Consider the following 15954-nt stretch of genomic DNA (forward strand, 5'->3'; position numbering starts at 1 on the left):
ACGGGTAGCCTACAAGAAAAGTTACTTTTCGTTGCCATTAGAGGACCAGGAAATGAGTGGCCTTTACACGCAAAGGACATAAGGATTTTATATGAATGAATAAAATTCATCCGCACTGCCTTATAAATAGACCGAACAGCGGTAAATAGGGTCCCATGCCGGTGGCTCTCTTTTTAATAACTCCTCAACACGATCAATAAATACTCAGACATTACTCAGATCTCTCCCACTCGGATGAAAAATCAATTGACCGCGATAAGCAGATAAATGTGAAAACACCCTTTAATAAGACGAAACTGAACCGTCAGTCTTCACACTCATAAATGGTGTTGCAGCTACACCACATGGCACACCGTGGAAATGCACCGTCTTCATCCTTTTCCCCAGAGGAATAATGATGCAAACTGCAGTATATTTTAACAATAAATAATCCATCTAACGTGGCAGTTGGAGTTATGTTACCTTGAAGACTTGCATCAATAAACTCAGATCTTTTGGTCTGCACAGTCCTCTGAGATTTGACGAAGGTCCTTGAAGAGACGCTGGATGCTCGACTCAATTCATCTCAGAATTGAGATTCTGGTCTTGTCTTCTTTTTAAGAAGCAGACAAGACCTGGAGAAGATGGCCCGCGCACACGCATCATTATTCACCAGGTCTGTTGGATGCTTCGTGCACAAAGTGATAACAGCTGTGTCAGCGCACACGAGGGAAACAGGTAATTAGGACCATGCGTGTAGATGTGCCAGCACGATGGAAACAGATCCTGTGGGCTTTCCACAGTTTAATGAGGCAAAAGGGAATCACTCTGTTTGTTCATCAAACAGCTCTTCAGCACTACAACACATAATCAAACCTTGAAAAAAAAATAGTAATAATAATCATAATTAAAACAGAATAGTTTTCTTCTATTAAATTTTTAATAATAGCCCATCTTAACAACTCATTAAAAACAGAATATAAAAATATACAGGCAGCTTGAGATAGAACTACATTTATGTACAAAGGTGAGTAATATAGAAACAAAATACATATTTAACAGAGGCAAAGTCTGGCTAAATGTTTGAAGAGCGCATTAACTGTATACATGTACTTTAACGGCAGCAGCTGGCTTGAATTAGTCACATGAAATGGTCAATTTCTCTATCGGACGTGCCTGAGGGTTTATCGTTAATGCATAGGATGACAGAAGATCTGCGATTTGAGAAGTTTCTTTCCCACTACTTCACAATTGTTCTTTACCATAGATAAAGAGGTGTTTCATCAGCTACCATTTCTTACCATTTCAGGTATTGGGAGTAAAAATAAGAGCGCTGCCCTCGTCGTGGTTTGGTTGTGCAGTCAAGCCTTTACATTACAGGCAGATTTCACATCCAGTGGCAAAAAGAACTGGATGAATCCAGTCTAATCACTGACGGTGTCATTATTCCAACTATATGGCCACTACACTACAAGACTGACTCCTTATGCCCAAGTAATAACTGCAAAACCATCATTAGACCAGCTCTTAAGAATTACTGGAATCTAAATACGATTATTCTTTCTCATGTTTCATTGAAATTGCATTTTTAACTACTGGTGTTCGACCTCTGACGGGAAAATGGGCAGAAGATGAATTAAAAACAAGCAGATCTTCATCTAACAGAAACATAAGCTGTCCGGTGATCTGGCGACCTGTCAGACGGCTACACTGAAATGGAAAGCAGGAAGATTTTATTAGCTTCGTTAGGCCCTCTATTTTCCTAACCCTTGAAGTTCTGAAAGATCTCAGCAGCGTCCAACCAGGACCTGAAGCAGGCCAGGCCCCGGTCTCGGATCTGTTTCCTGCCCTTGTCCGTGATCACGTCGCCGTTCTCCTTCACGATCACCAGTTTGGGCACTGCTGTGATCTTGTAGCGATGCTTCAACTCACTGCGAGAGGACAAAAAGACAAAGAAGCGCCTTTATTAGAAAAAGACACTTCTTCCACTGTAAAGAATCTATTATACACTTGATAGTTTTCCATGAATACATGTAAGATTCTTGCACATAACAACGCAGTTTGATGGCAACTGTGGCTACAGATATCTCACAAATTCAAATTTTACAAATAAAAGATGATTACTGGCTGCAATTAATCAACACACCTAAACACAATGTAAGAAAAACAGCTTCACTTTGCTTAGATACAGCATTCAAATGCTGCTAACTTAAGGGCACATGGATGTTTTTATGTTTGATGTTTTTATTTCAATACTCATCTGCTTTGCTGAATATATTTAAATCACACTACTGGTATGGTTAAACAGAACATTCAAAGAGTCCAGTTTTAACTTTGGGAAGAAAAAGAAATGAACAGAATAGCTGCAACTCCATCCAAGATTAGAAACTGAACAACTTGATACTCGACTTTAAAGTAGCTATGTAATAAATAAATAACTGCTTTTATTTAAGAAAAAAATGTTTGAGAGAAAAGTTTGCACTCACAGGTGTACGGATCTGACTTTGATTTAGTCACGCAACCCTCCAATAACTCAAATCACGTGATCTGGAAATCAAAATAAACAAATAAAGGACACTTTGAAGAGAACACTCTGGACTTGATGTCGCTTAAACCTAATCCTCGACAGTGACGCGCATCAGCGTTTTACATAAGCTGGATCACTGCCTAGTAGACTGTACAGACTGCACTGTGTAGGTATAAGATAAATAAAACACCTGATTATGTTACGTTAAGTTCAAATGTGAAATATTAGATTATGAAACTCACTTTTTGTAATCATCCGTCCAAGGCAGAGCGAGCCAGTCTCCGTGCATGTCGTGGTAATATTCAACCATGTCATCGGTTGACTTGTCAGAAGACACAAAAACTATTTCAAACTGAGCCGGAGGATCCCTCTCCTCCACCAGCTCCGTGTAGAAGTCACACAGGATTGGGGTAAAGTCCCGACACGGCGGGCACCATCCCGCGGAGAAGTAGATCCCCACCACCTTGTTCCGCAGAGCCTCTTCAGGATCCACAAACTCTCCGTCCTTGTTCAGGAGTGTGCGTCCGGAAAATACCTCCACCATGTCTGCTGAAGTCCGGCTGCTTTGAGTTTTGTTCAGAGTTTCGTTTAGCTCATATTTGTTGCCGAGTTTTGAACACAACGCTCAGAAGTGTGGACTCTCCGGGGAAGTTTCCGTTTACCTTTCCGCAAAAGTAGCTTACAGCCAATCCCGATAATCACCTGCGGACCAATGAGGACGCAGAAACCGCCGTAATTCATTAGCCACGTGGGTAAAACACACGCGCGCGCACGTACACTGCATTAAGAAGCAGTCAGTTAGCATAGTTGTCGTAACTACTCCATAGCGATAGGTAAAGCACGACGTCTCGTGACGCTTTCCGGTATCGGTGTACGCATGCGCAAAGCTATAAACTAGACAACGTTAAAGAAGTTTAAAAATCACATGTGCGTATGTGTGTTGAGGTTAATTATGATCAAATAGCATTAAACGGGGTATAATTACTCATCAGTAAATTATTATAAACTTGTTTATACTTCATCTCACTTCTCAGTGTCTTCAGTGTAGTTTTGAAAGCTATTCATTAATTTTACTTTTTATTTACATGTTCGAAACAAACGACGAAAATAGAGTATATTTTAGTCTCAGTACTAATGCATACAAGCAACGCTGACAGAAAAGGATAAATCATTTTCACAATAGTAATAATTTATTAAAAGAGCTTCTGTATCAAAAACAACAGAAGGGAGAGAAATTTAAAACACAACAGAGGAAAACACGAAACAAAAATGAAAGGATTCATTAATAATGTCACTAATGACATCATCTGTTATAACAGAGATGTACTGGATAACATTTTATGTAAACCTTTATGTACATAAAGCTACTTAATACTAAGCCTCATTGGGGGAAAATCATTAAAGATATTTAATGGTAGATTCCAGATGTATTTGTGCCATATTTGAGAAAAGCTATATTTTATAAAACCCATATCATTACTCCTGGGGGGGGTGTTCAATTGTATCTCTAAGGAAACGCACTATTAAAATGACTACAGTCTTTTTTGAATATACTAGTACTTTTAATCTGGGTGAATGGAGCTTGAATTCCCTTTTAAAATACATCTCTACAACACTTTTCTATGAAGTCTCTAGTAGTACACAGGGAGGTCAGTGTGTTTGTATCACTCCTTATTTCTTCAGCTGAGTGCACTGAGGTCATTTGGAAAGAAACCCGGCCACTCTGTTCCTGTCCAGCATTTGCTGCCCATTAGTGAAGGCAACTGCAGAGAGCAAAAGACTAAAGAGACATCTTTTTCCCCCTTTTTCCTTCCCAAGGACTTTTTCTCTCCCAAAACAATTATAAACAACATGACCTCCAATTCCAATTTATCCAACATGCGACGGCTGGTAGAACAACTGAAGCTTGAGGCCAGTGTGGAAAGAATCAAGGTAAAACTGGCATCTTTACAGAACACGACTGCTTGCTTTCTACAAACTAGCTTTTGTTGATTGATGTAACTATTTTGTTTAATATGTACATTATGAATGTTGGGAAAGTGCAACTAGATTAATTTTAGAATAAGATTTAGAATAAGATTGTTTAATCTATTTTATTTAAAACACTCAGTGTACGGTATTATACTACAGAAAAGTCACTCTGTATAGTTTAATGAATACATACATGCTTTAGATTAATATAACACACACCATTAATTAATCATTAAGTCAAAAAATTATTTTTAATGCAAAAACTCCAAAAAGTTCAAGATTTCTGATTATAAATATAAGCTGCATTAGCTTTTTTACTACTAAGTTCCAATTTATTGTGAATAATTTTAAGATTTGGGTTATTTACTAAGTATTACTTAATTTAAAAAAATAAACTGGGTAATCAGTATATTCAATTTAAAATAGTGCCACCTCAACTACAACCCTAATAATCTATAAATGTATTTAACTATTTATAATTTTGTATTATGTATTGTATTACTATCACTGCATTCTGTATTATAAGCATTATATTATCTTATGAATGTTTTAGTTTTTTTAAATGAAGGAATTTATAAATTTGTCAAATCTGCTCTTGTAAATGCTAATAAAACTCTGGGTGTCAGTTACACATATCAGTTTTTGGTTTTGCACAACCTAGAAAACAAAAGGCCTGCACTTGATTTGTGTGTGTGTGTTTTTTTAATCCTTTTATGTGAGTTACAAAGTTGTACCATCTGAGTGTATTTTTATGTTTCTGCTTCCAGGTGTCCCAGGCAGCTGCAGAGCTCCAGCAGTATTGTCTGCAGAACGCAGGAAAAGACGCCTTGCTGGTTGGAGTCCCCACAGGCAGCAACCCTTTCAGAGAACCACGCTCTTGTGCCATAGTGTGAAGGTCAGGGTCCATAAAATGTGCAGCTTTGTTTCTTTGTAACGCCTGTTATTACGTCTCGATTTCAAATGTGGAATAAAAGGTTTTGCACCTTTTGCAGTGGAAGACAAAGTGGATACAAGTGGCATCCCACTCAAAGAAGATATTAATTTTGCTTTGTTTTTTTAATAGTGTAATAGATTTTAATTTCATGTTTTTCTAAAAATGTTTTTACACAGTTTTGTAAATCATCAATTTTTTGGTGAAACACATTAAAGCACATCCCGTGAACGTACAGTCTTTTCAGTTTTTCTTTTAAATTGCTTTTACAAAGTGCTGTGAAAACACCATTTCTGCACCAAACAGTCTTACAGTGATTATCTGTAAAGCTTTCAAAGCGGATGTTTGTTGCTGAGCTCTAAATTATGCCTTGGAATCTCGTGGCGTCTGCGCTTCCTGATGTTCAGTCTAAGTCAGGAACACAGCCAGAGAGAGGAAACTGGGTCTTCCTGTTCAAAACTGCAAAGACAAAATGCCACTTTTCATTTATCCTTTGAGCCTTTTAAAACTTTTTGGATGTTCCAACTGAAGAGAATGCTTAGATAAAATAAAATAAATGCACTCTGTGCAGAAGGTGCTTTACAAACTATATAAAAACCATGTTGTTCATTGTATTTGTGCGCGACAGTTTACATAAGTCGTTGTCTGTTTAGTCAGTTCATTTGTATATTTTATTTTAAAACAGAACTTCTATTTTTTTATATGTCTACATTGTTCAAGAAACTGTTTAATCTCCCTAAAACAAGTCTAGCCAGTCACGAGACAGCTCTGCCTTATCACTTCCTTTTCCTGTCGCTGCATGGGCGAGTCTCAATAGCTCTCCTGTCATGATGCCTCCTTTGCTAGCAACCTTTGCTCTGCAAACAAGGCTTTAGCGGTTTCTGCAGATGCTTTAAATAAACTCCTAGTTCTCATTTCTCGTGTATCTTTGCAGTTTATTTAGGCAGAAGTCTGGATTTCAGAGTGTCAGAGAAAAAGGATTTAAGACACTATTGTCATATGTAAGCATGTATTTACAGTCAGTGTGTAGATATATGTTTATATAAAAAAAAGAAAATAAAAATAAAATGGGTGTTAAGCGCTGAGCTTTAGAAGTGCTGGTAATTGTTTTATGGGCAAGGATTTCAGTCTGTAGATGTGCAAAGCTGGTAGAGACAGACCCTAAAAGACTGGCATCTGTAACTGCAGCAAAAGGTGGTTCTACAAAGTATTGATTCAGGGGGCTGAATAATTACGCGCACCCCACTTTTCAGTTATTTATTTGTAAAAAATGTTTGGAATCATGTATGATTTTCGTTCCACTTCTCACGTGTGCACCACTTTGTGTTGGTCTTTCACGTGGAATTTCAATAAAATTGATTCATGTTTGTGGCTGTAATGTGACAAAATGTGGAAAAGTTCAAGGGGGGGGGGGGGGGGGGATACTTTTGCAAGCCACTGTAGCTACTGACTGCAAGTTCATGTCTCCAGCTTAAACATCCAGTTTAAACTGATTTAAAGGTGGCAAGGTGGTGAAGTGCTATGCCTTCACAGGATGAAGGCTCCTAGTTTGAATCTTAGCTGGAGCTTTTCTGTATGGAGTTAGCATCCTCTCCTTGTGCCTGCACTACTCCGCCTTCCTCTCATGTCCAAAGACATGCCTGTTAGGTTAATTGGTGATTCTAAACTGTATGTGATAAAAGGAGTTAAAGTACGGCACGAGCATCATGATAACTTTGAGATTTTAATGATTTCTTTGAACTATTCTTTTTTCTTTTCCAATGTCGAATGATTGTGCAGCATTACACATCTTCAATGACTTTAACAAAAACAAGAAATGGGTGCAAAAGTTTGAATTGATTTTGGATTTTCTTTCATCCATACAGGGTCATAGTTATGCATATAGACTCAAACATATACAGTGAGCAACATAAGTATTTGAACACTCTGCGATCATGAAATCATGGAGGGGTCTGGAATTCACATTGTCGGTGCATTCCCACTGTGTCACACAGCATTTAAACAACAATTTAAGAAATCACATTGTATAATTTTTATGACATTATTTGTATAGCACTGCTGCACATAAGTATTTGAACACCTGGCAATCAGCAAGAATTCTGGCTCTCCAGCTCTACTCCACTTATTGTGTGGAAAAGTGTGAAATTACACCATCTTCTGGTCAGGTTTAGAGTTTACAAAAGTACAATGGAAGGAAGAGCCTTCAGCTACTGGGCCTCTCTACTGTGAACAGCTGTGTTTGAGACACCCTTTCCACTTTTTAAAATTAGAAATAAAACTTTCCCTTTTCATAAAGCTGATAGTTAGGCTTGGATCATGTGACCTTAAAGCTATGCTATTCGATAAGCCGAGGGACTTCCCATGACGAGTGGTTCTCCACTACTCCTATTTTCTTTTTAAACTCTTTACTCTAGTTTTTCTTCGAAAGTTTTCACCTAAAAGTAGTAAAATGAATAAATGAAATGATGTAACTGAAGTTTAAAGTGTAAGTAAAAGAAGGTTGCTACAACCATTTAAACTTCCACATTAAACTTTATTTCACTTTCCTTAAACTCTCCAGGAATCAGTGCAGACCTGCAAGGAATCCAGCTGTTCCAGCCATCTATTTTACTATCAGATTTTATCTCCTACCCATCCACCTACATTTATCTGCTTTCTGTTCCAGGGAATGAGGGAAGGACAGTGGAATGGAAAATTAAAAATAGAATCTAAAGTCCTTTTAAGCTAAACCGGTGCCACGTATTGTCAATGAATGCTCCACCTGTCATTTCATTCTTAAGAAAGCAAACCTCAGGTATAAAGGCAAACTTGTTCTCTACAGAGAAAATAAACAGAATAGCTTGAATGGAGTTGTCTTCTCCTTTAAAGCTTTAAAAGTATGGGCGGGGATCGGAGTTCGGTTTCAGTGCCGCCTCCTTTTTCTGTTCTCACACCCAGCAGCTCAGGTCAGTCACAGAAGAGTCAGCGAGCTGACGTGCTTTGGTTATAGCTTCAAGCTTTCCCGGTTGATTATGAAATTAGCCACCATCAATGAAGAACCACAATACGACACGCCACTGGGGAACTTCCACAGCCTTTCCACACCTTTTTCAAAGGTCGCTGACCCCTGAAAAAGGACTGAACCAGTTTGACTTTTGTTTGTTAATGACACTGAACTTTAATATACTGGATGAAAACTTTTATCAAGTGAGGAGATGGCCAAAGTGCACAGACTCTATGTAGGAATAGTAATCGGTAAGATCTTTTCTCTTGTTCACCTTTCTTTCTCATTGTCCATAAGCAGAAGGCTAAAAACCCAAAAGGATAATATTAAAATGATATGTAAATAGTTCTTGTTTTAAATGCATGTCCTGTACGGTTCCAGTTTTCTTCTCATATCTAGTTTTTAAAATGTCATTTGAATAGCTCTATGTTGTTTTGACTGGTATTAAAACCATGTGTTATCAAAATAATGGAGCCAAAACAAGTTTACGGGCAATTCCCTGCTAAGCAACTTGTGGAATAATTGTACTTGTACAACAAGCTTCACTTGTGGTTAATGATTAAATGAAAAGCTCATGCACAAGGAATGTGCATCTTCTGTGATCATTAATCATCATCAAATCAGGCTTCCCTTAATATAAGTTTTGGAAACTGTTTGTGACGTTGTCCTTTCTATAGGTTTATATATTAAAAAAACAATTATTTGCCAATACAGTCACCAGGAAAAGTAATAGAGGATGTTTATAGAGTAGTAAAAGTCCTGTCATCGCTTGTCCAGATCCTGTAAGTACAATGCGGCTAAACGCTGGTTAAAATGTGCAGGTGTACGTACGTTGGTTGTGTGTGATTGGCTTTTTCTTTGTGCTCCTGGCTGCAGCTCTGACCTTATGCAAATACTGCCTGGCAGAGTGGAATGCCACAGACGCGCCTCCCACTGGAACTGTGTCCGACTGTCATCTCCATGGCAACAGAGACAATTGCACAGGTAGATATGGAAAGGTGGTGTAAGGGGCGTTTCTGTGACGGTGTCATAACTGCTTCTTTGGTTTGACTTTTTCAGTAGTAGAAGTAGTAAGACAGATGTTGGTATGAGACGCACTTGGAAAAGTATATTGTTGAGGAGTCACAATATACAATACACAATATAAAATGTATCAACCCTTAGTACAGAGGTATTGTCAACAACCTCTGCTGAGTAATTTCTGTAATTAAGCAAATTTTAACTACAATCTCATCATTGTTAGATGGATTTTGGTGGGAAATAAACCACTAGATAAGACCCATAACATGGGTGTTGTATTTTATATGGGATTAAGTACAATAGCACAAATTTATATATATATATATATATATATATGTGTGTGTGTGTGTGTGTGTGTGTGTGTGTGTGTGTGTGTGTGTGTGTGTGTGTATTCTTTTGGAAAAATGTAGATTAATTTAGATAATTTTTTGAACTTAGGAAGCTAACTAAAATAAAATTAAAATATTGAGGAATTATGCTTAGTTTTAGTATCTGTTGGTGAAAGTTTTTATTACGACTTTGCTGATAAGACATTGATGGACATGCTTACTGAGACTGTGGATATCTAGAAGACTGTATGTGAACTTCTTCCAGAAAGTTCAGAGTTTTTATTGTAATACCTTTACTGATTTCCTTATTCTCGCATCTGAATTATGCTCTCTATACAATAATGATTTAAAAAGACTAAAACTTACACTTTCACTCTAGAAACTAAAATGAATATAAGACAAAGACACAAAATAAAATTAAAATAATAGCTGACTATATAATAGAAAAGCTCTAATCAGTCCAAATTAATAGTTTGAAAAGAATTGAAATTAATAGATTCTATTTAAGATTTGAAACGAAAACTGACTTTATGTTTGTATATCTATAAAACAATCACCGTTGTTTAGCTAAGGTGTGCAGAAAGCGCAGAAACAGGTTGAAACACACTATTTAGCACCGCTTTTCACTTTGATTTGTGATTTTTTTTTTTTTTTTTTTAAAGATGTAGTATTTTAGTTTGTGAGCTTTATAGGGTCTAAAGACTTGTTCGGGTTAGCTATGTCCTGTTTTCCACTGTTTTTGCTAAGCAAACCAGCAGCTAGTGTTAGCTTTATAGCTCACGAAGTGACAGTGGTATCGGTTGCCCCATCTCGGCTAATTCTTGGCAAGACAGCAAATAAAGCTACTTCCCAGACTATCTCTTTAAACTTCGTAACATGAGATTTTTCCTTTCAGCACTGAGGTCATGACAGCAAACTGGGTCTCGTGTTTCAGCTAACAAGTGAAGCGCTCTCATTGATGTCGCAGCACTATTGTTTTACAAGCTCAATATTCAAAGATAATGTCATGAGAGCCGCTTGTAAAGATAGCGGTATTCAGAAGAAGTGTTATATGAAACCGGTGGTCAGAAGTTCATCTCCATGGCTAACCAGCAGCTGTCAGGGTGTGTTTTATCATGTGTGTCTGTGATAGAGAAAAGGGAGAGGATGAAAACAGAATCCCATTTCATTTTGTAAAGAATTTTAATGAAACGACTTGATTTCCAAAACAGCTGAGATGCTTCAAAAATGTGAACAAAAACAGGAGGATTTTCGAAAATAGGTCGGGTCTTTTAACTGGAATATTTTACTACTACGTGAAAAATATGAGCTCATTTAGAATTTAATGGCAACAACATGTTTTAAAAAAGTTGTCATGAGGGCAACGCAAGACCGGAAAAGTAAGTGGTAAAAAAAACAGCTGGAGGAACATTTTATAACTAATTAGGTTAACTGGCAATAGGTCACTAACACGATAACGTATTTAAAAAGAGCCTATGAGAGAAGCAGAGTTTCTCTGAAGTAAAGTTGGGCAGAGGTTCACCAATCTGCAAAATAAATGTGGAATGTGGAACAATTTTAGAATGATATTTCTCAAAGCACTTTTAATATAATATCTCATCATCTACGGTAATAATACTATCATATCATCAAAATAATCAGAGAGTCTGGAGAATTCTCTGTGGGTAAGAGACAAGGCTAAAAATCAGTATTGCATTAAAAGCAGGTATGATTCTGGCAGGAACGTTTTGGCACGGACTCAGGAGCACTTCAAGACATCAATGTTTGCGAACACAGTTCACCGTGCCAACTACAAATGCTCTGTCGTGCAAAGAAAAAGCCATGAACATGATCCGGAAATGCAGCCTGAGCCAAAGTTCATTTAAAATGAGGGCAAGTGGAAAACTGTTTTGTCATCGGACAAACTAAAATTTGAAATTCTTTTTGTAAAACAGGATCACGGTGCGCTCCGGATTAAGGAGGACAAAGACAATCTGGTTATGATCAGCATTCAGGTCAAAAGTCTCCAAAGCAAAGCCTAACCCTAACCCCAAGGCCAATAAGTATCATGGTAGAAGAGCTCAGGGGCTAAACTGGCTTGCAGTCCAGATCTTTCACCAGTTGAATACATTTGATGCATCATGAAATGGAAAATAAGACGAGTCAGGACTGCTGAGCAGCTATAATTTCATATCAGATAAGAATGGGAAAACATTAATTTTCCAAAAGTCCTGCAATTGTTTACAGACTGGTGTTAAACATGGCCCAGTCCCAACTTTTTAAAGACATGTTGCAGCCATCAAATTCAACATGAGCCAAACGTTTTCTTAAAGGATTTTCGGTTCGTATATTTGATATGTTTTCTATGTCCTATCATGAATAAAATATGGAATAAGGAGATTTGCAAATCATCATATTCAGTTATTATTGAGATGTTGCAGAGCATCCCAGCTCTTCTGGAGCTCAAGTTGTAGAGACACGTGTCTAATGAGATCTCGATGACACCAGGCCTTTCCTGGCATGCATTGCACAGTTCTTCAGTGGATCGTGTTACAAACAGTCTATATATACACACATCATGCCATGCCAGAAGGTGAGGGAGTACATCAAAGAAGATCATGACACAGTTACAGAAATAGACGTTTGGAGAAATGAGCTCATTTGCTTTTGGTACATTTGTTCATTTAGACAAGGTGACTGATGAATCTCCATTAGGCCTATATACTAGGCACATAAAGAAAATCTTTTTGTGTTAGCCATACACTGCAGGCGATATGAAAGACAGAAATCTGAAAAGCAGCAGGGGCTCTAACTTGAACTTGGTCTTGCTATTTGAAGTAGAGACTGAGCTGATTAGGTAATGATACAGCTTATTCTTAGAAGTTGTTTTAGTGCAACCGATACCTGAAATCAAGAACAGCACATGGCACTAGGACTTCTCAGCGGTGACCATTTTATTGGAACCATAATTTACAAAATAAGCATTATGCTGTATTGAAGAAGGCTCTAAAACATTGAGTCCTTTAAGAAAATGTTTTCCAAAATCAAACGTAGGATAATTTACTCAAAGACTTCTCTACAATCTGATTTCTTTTGGCAGTCGCAATAGTCTCCCCCTGTTGACCATTAGAAAGAACGCAGGGTTAAGGCACTAACACACTGACTTCACTCAGTGTCTATATGCTCGATATATATATCTATCTGTTTTGTATACAGTCAGTGACAGTGACATTAGAATTTGATAAATAGTAATATTAATTAAAAAAAATTGTGCTTTACTTTTTCAAACCATAAACAAAAAAGGCTTTTTGCTTTTTCTAAACAAAGTATATTTTTGATTTGGCATAAGATCAAGAAAATAGCTTCGATATGCAACATACACATTTTCCCCATAAGTACAGTTGGAGGACTCCATAGCTACATATAAGCATTTGAGTAGCTTTAAAAAGACAAGTAACAAGGGAACACAGTTCATCTATCTCAGGTTAAAGGGAACAAACTCCAGCTACCAGCCCAAGTTGTAGTTTTGTGAGGGCTTTCATAAGGGACTATTTTATGCCTAGTAATAGTGACAGGGTCATTGTTGATGGAAACAGGCATTATCATAGAGTAGACTATTTTACCAAAACTATGCTTTATATAGAACAACTGACAAATTTCACTGTTTAATTTCTGTATTTATGAGCTTCTATACGTGCTTGCTAACAATGATTAGACTCCTCCCCTTTCTACACATTTTACTCCTCCAGAAGACACAGTAGATACTGGACAGTCGAATGGGCACTTCTCAAAATGCCCAGAGGAACTTGAGTATTACTGCATCCATGGGGAGTGTCGTTACATAAAGGACCAGGATGCACCGTCCTGCAGGTGAGGCGCAGATTTCCAAACTCTGTTTTCAAGTTGTGCAAAATGTAATTTAAACAAAACTCATTCTGCAAAATCATTTAGCTGTGGAGCAGAGACAGTGACAAGAGACTGACAACAAGGATGTTTATTTGAACAAACAACAGGGTGCAAAAGAAAGCCCTGTCATTTATGTTCCTGCACGACAATGCTTCCAGGGTTCCGTCCGAGCATGTTAAAGAAGTAGACGAACAGATGCCTTGCAAGAAAAATGCACACGAAAATGAAGTTAGGAACACATTTTATGTTCTTTGTCACAGGTGTCAGATCGGTTACATTGGTTCCAGGTGTGAGTACCTAAATCTGGAGGTGCAGATACAAGGCAAACAGAGAATCATAATTACCTGTGCCATCGCAGGGCTTGTGCTATTAATTCTTCTTGTTGTTTTCATCTGCATCTGTTCACGGTAAGTCTGTGTACATGTGAGGGGCTAAATGAAATGTTTTTTCACCATTGTATGGAATGCATGTAAAGGATCAGAGTGGATGCCTGCTGCATACTGATGATTAGCTCTTGGCTCTTGATTGTTGGCCATGATTGTTTCTTTCTCAGTCGTAGGAGGAGATTGCAAAGGGACAGACAAAGGGAGGAACCAAGGAATGGGACGGAGAAGCTTGGCATGATGATGGACAGCAATGCAACAGGCTCAACTTTAAAGCCGGACTCAGCAGAGCAAGCCCTCACAAATTCTGTATGAGAACCTAGCTGAGGAACGTGTCTGGGAATCTTTTATACATAAAAGATGATAGCTGTCATCTTCGCTTAAGCAGTCGGAGGTTTGTGAACGGCACCGAGGCATTTATGGATAAAGTGCATCTGTCGGTGCACTTTATGGGAGTTTATACAGTTCCTTTTAACACTCTTCAAAGAAGTGTGAGAGCAAAGAAGATGCCGTCCAGGATTTATGATAAATATCAGTCGGAGAGCTGTGTTTAGCTGCTGGTGTGCTGGCACGGGTGATTTTTCCACTTCTGTGGAGAAACAGGCTCATCTACCCTCTGACTAAGTGCTGCTGGGCTGCACCGCACTAAATAAACTGTTGCTATCCTGGAAAAGGCTGTGACACTATTTGGCAGGCAGTGATAACAGTTGATCCGGCTGACCAGATAGTGCCCTTCGTGGGCGACACATGGACACTAAGACATGGAAGAAAAAGGACTGTATGAAGATACGGCACTCCATAAACTCCCGTCATGTGAACAAACCATTAGATGTATAGAAATCCTCAAGAGTACTGCCAGCTGCTGTTTTAGTAGCTTTGTGTCATTTTTGTATTGCTCCTATTTGTTTAAGGCTGGTTTTGCTTTAGTGTCACGTCACAAGATCAGAGTGTTTATTGTACAGGCACCAGTAAAATCAACAGTTATCATGTATTCAGCAATCCACAGAAATGAACTAACACCGAATATTGTTACTCAGAAACATTAGCAATGCAAGAAAAGCATGTATAATTACACACACACACACACACACACACACACACACACACACACACACACACACACACACACACACACACACACACACACACACACACACACACACACACACACACACATATATATACAGTATGTATAAAATGAGGTTCTGGATTCTCCTGGTTTGGAGGAGGACAAGGAGAACTTGTGCTGAAGGCTGTTTTGATCTGTATATTTGGAGCCGAGCAGCCTCTGAGCTACAGAGGCTGAACAGCTGAGCCTGTGTGTGGAGGCTTGGCTTAACTAAAAGCGCTCCACTGTATGAGACAGTTTCCAAACTTGCTAGCCTTTCACTTTGGGGTTTTAATGTGTATCTGTATGTGTATGAGCTCTAAATGCAGTCTGAAGAGAGTGAGGACAAAGTCAGAGAAGCTTGTTCTCATGTTTATATGTCACCTGTCAGTAAATGTGCCTCCTACGTGCACTGTGCATTTGCATTTGCTTCAGCCATTTTTTTCTAATTTGTCTTTTCGAATGAAACTGACACTATGTGGTGCTCTCTAATAAATGGAACATGCCTTTACTCTACAGGCTAATAAATGTTCACGATCGCTGCTGATGTGCAAATTCCTGCAGATAACTGTATCTCTGTAACCTTTCATATGAAACTATTATTTCATCCTCCACAACACAGACTCTGGACTACATAAACAAACATGCAAGACATACTGCAGTCATATTAAATCATAATTATGCTTCATTGCAGGGGGTTGTTATGTTGCTATGGTGCTGTAACTTGTGTCAGCAGTGTGAGCCAAAAAATACCAGTCTGACAGTGAACATAACACACCATCATCCTACGACATAAAGAGATGTAATCCTGCTGGCACAAACCTGCAGCATTACATCC

At 38.2% G+C, this 15954-nt stretch overlaps 4 protein-coding genes across 7 annotated transcripts in view; 2 read left to right on the forward strand and 2 right to left on the reverse strand.

The window, feature by feature from the left end:
- Window positions 1-838, reverse strand: part of csgalnact1a (chondroitin sulfate N-acetylgalactosaminyltransferase 1a) — a 37967-nt gene extending 37129 nt beyond the window's left edge. For both annotated transcript variants that reach the window (XM_026173510.1, XM_026173511.1), the window contains exon 1: window positions 463-838. The gene's annotated coding sequence lies outside the window, so the exon portion shown is untranslated. The remainder of the gene's footprint in view (window positions 1-462) is intronic.
- Window positions 839-900: 62 nt separating this feature from the next.
- Window positions 901-3260, reverse strand: nxnl2 (nucleoredoxin like 2). The gene is made up of 2 exons (XM_026173512.1): window positions 2749-3260; window positions 901-1910 (listed from the first exon to the last, which is right to left on the reverse strand). Exons 1-2 carry the CDS (start codon window positions 3048-3050, stop codon window positions 1742-1744), a joined length of 471 nt encoding a protein of 156 aa, XP_026029297.1. The 5' UTR covers window positions 3051-3260; the 3' UTR covers window positions 901-1741.
- A 911-nt stretch (window positions 3261-4171) lies between these two features.
- Window positions 4172-5558, forward strand: gng10 (guanine nucleotide binding protein (G protein), gamma 10). Of its 2 annotated transcripts, XM_026176906.1 has the most exons (3): window positions 4172-4438; window positions 5245-5372; window positions 5470-5558. In XM_026176906.1, exons 1-2 carry the CDS (start codon window positions 4358-4360, stop codon window positions 5368-5370), a joined length of 207 nt encoding a protein of 68 aa, XP_026032691.1. In that variant the 5' UTR covers window positions 4172-4357; the 3' UTR covers window positions 5371-5372; window positions 5470-5558. The 2 variants fall into 2 exon arrangements, with proteins under 2 accessions (XP_026032691.1, XP_026032690.1); XM_026176905.1 differs by lacking the exon at window positions 5470-5558 and having other exon boundaries at window positions 4297-4438; window positions 5245-5463.
- Window positions 5559-8222: 2664 nt separating this feature from the next.
- On the forward strand, window positions 8223-15118 carry btc (betacellulin, epidermal growth factor family member). 2 transcript variants are annotated; one of them, XM_026173514.1, is made up of 5 exons: window positions 8223-8642; window positions 9268-9375; window positions 13435-13589; window positions 13886-14032; window positions 14179-15118. In XM_026173514.1, the coding sequence occupies exons 2-5, from the start codon at window positions 9304-9306 to the stop codon at window positions 14321-14323; spliced, it is 519 nt and encodes a 172-aa protein (XP_026029299.1). In that variant the 5' UTR covers window positions 8223-8642; window positions 9268-9303; the 3' UTR covers window positions 14324-15118. The 2 variants fall into 2 exon arrangements, with proteins under 2 accessions (XP_026029299.1, XP_026029298.1); XM_026173513.1 differs by having other exon boundaries at window positions 8226-8642; window positions 13469-13589.
- Window positions 15119-15954: the final 836 nt, after the last annotated feature.

The sequence above is a fragment of the Astatotilapia calliptera genome, chromosome 7 (genome assembly GCF_900246225.1).
Source record: "Astatotilapia calliptera chromosome 7, fAstCal1.2, whole genome shotgun sequence".
NCBI classification, from domain to species: Eukaryota; Metazoa; Chordata; class Actinopteri; order Cichliformes; family Cichlidae; genus Astatotilapia; species Astatotilapia calliptera.

Bases quoted from the DNA above. Each gene is read 5' to 3' on its own strand.
- nxnl2 (XM_026173512.1), bottom strand. From the start codon at position 3,050: ATGGTGGAGGTATTTTCCGGACGCACACTCCTGAACAAGGACGGAGAG. The intron at 1,911-2,748 runs GTGAGTTTCATA...GTCCTCTCGCAG, and splicing joins TGGACGGATGATTACAAAAA to TGAGTTGAAGCATCGCTACA.
- gng10 (XM_026176906.1), top strand. From the start codon at position 4,358: ATGACCTCCAATTCCAATTTATCCAACATGCGACGGCTGGTAGAACAA. The intron at 4,439-5,244 runs GTAAAACTGGCA...TTCTGCTTCCAG, and splicing joins CCAGTGTGGAAAGAATCAAG to GTGTCCCAGGCAGCTGCAGA.
- btc (XM_026173513.1), top strand. From the start codon at position 8,603: ATGGCCAAAGTGCACAGACTCTATGTAGGAATAGTAATCG. The intron at 9,376-13,468 runs GTAGATATGGAA...TTACTCCTCCAG, and splicing joins CAACAGAGACAATTGCACAG to AAGACACAGTAGATACTGGA. The intron at 13,590-13,885 runs GTGAGGCGCAGA...TCTTTGTCACAG, and splicing joins CAGGATGCACCGTCCTGCAG to GTGTCAGATCGGTTACATTG.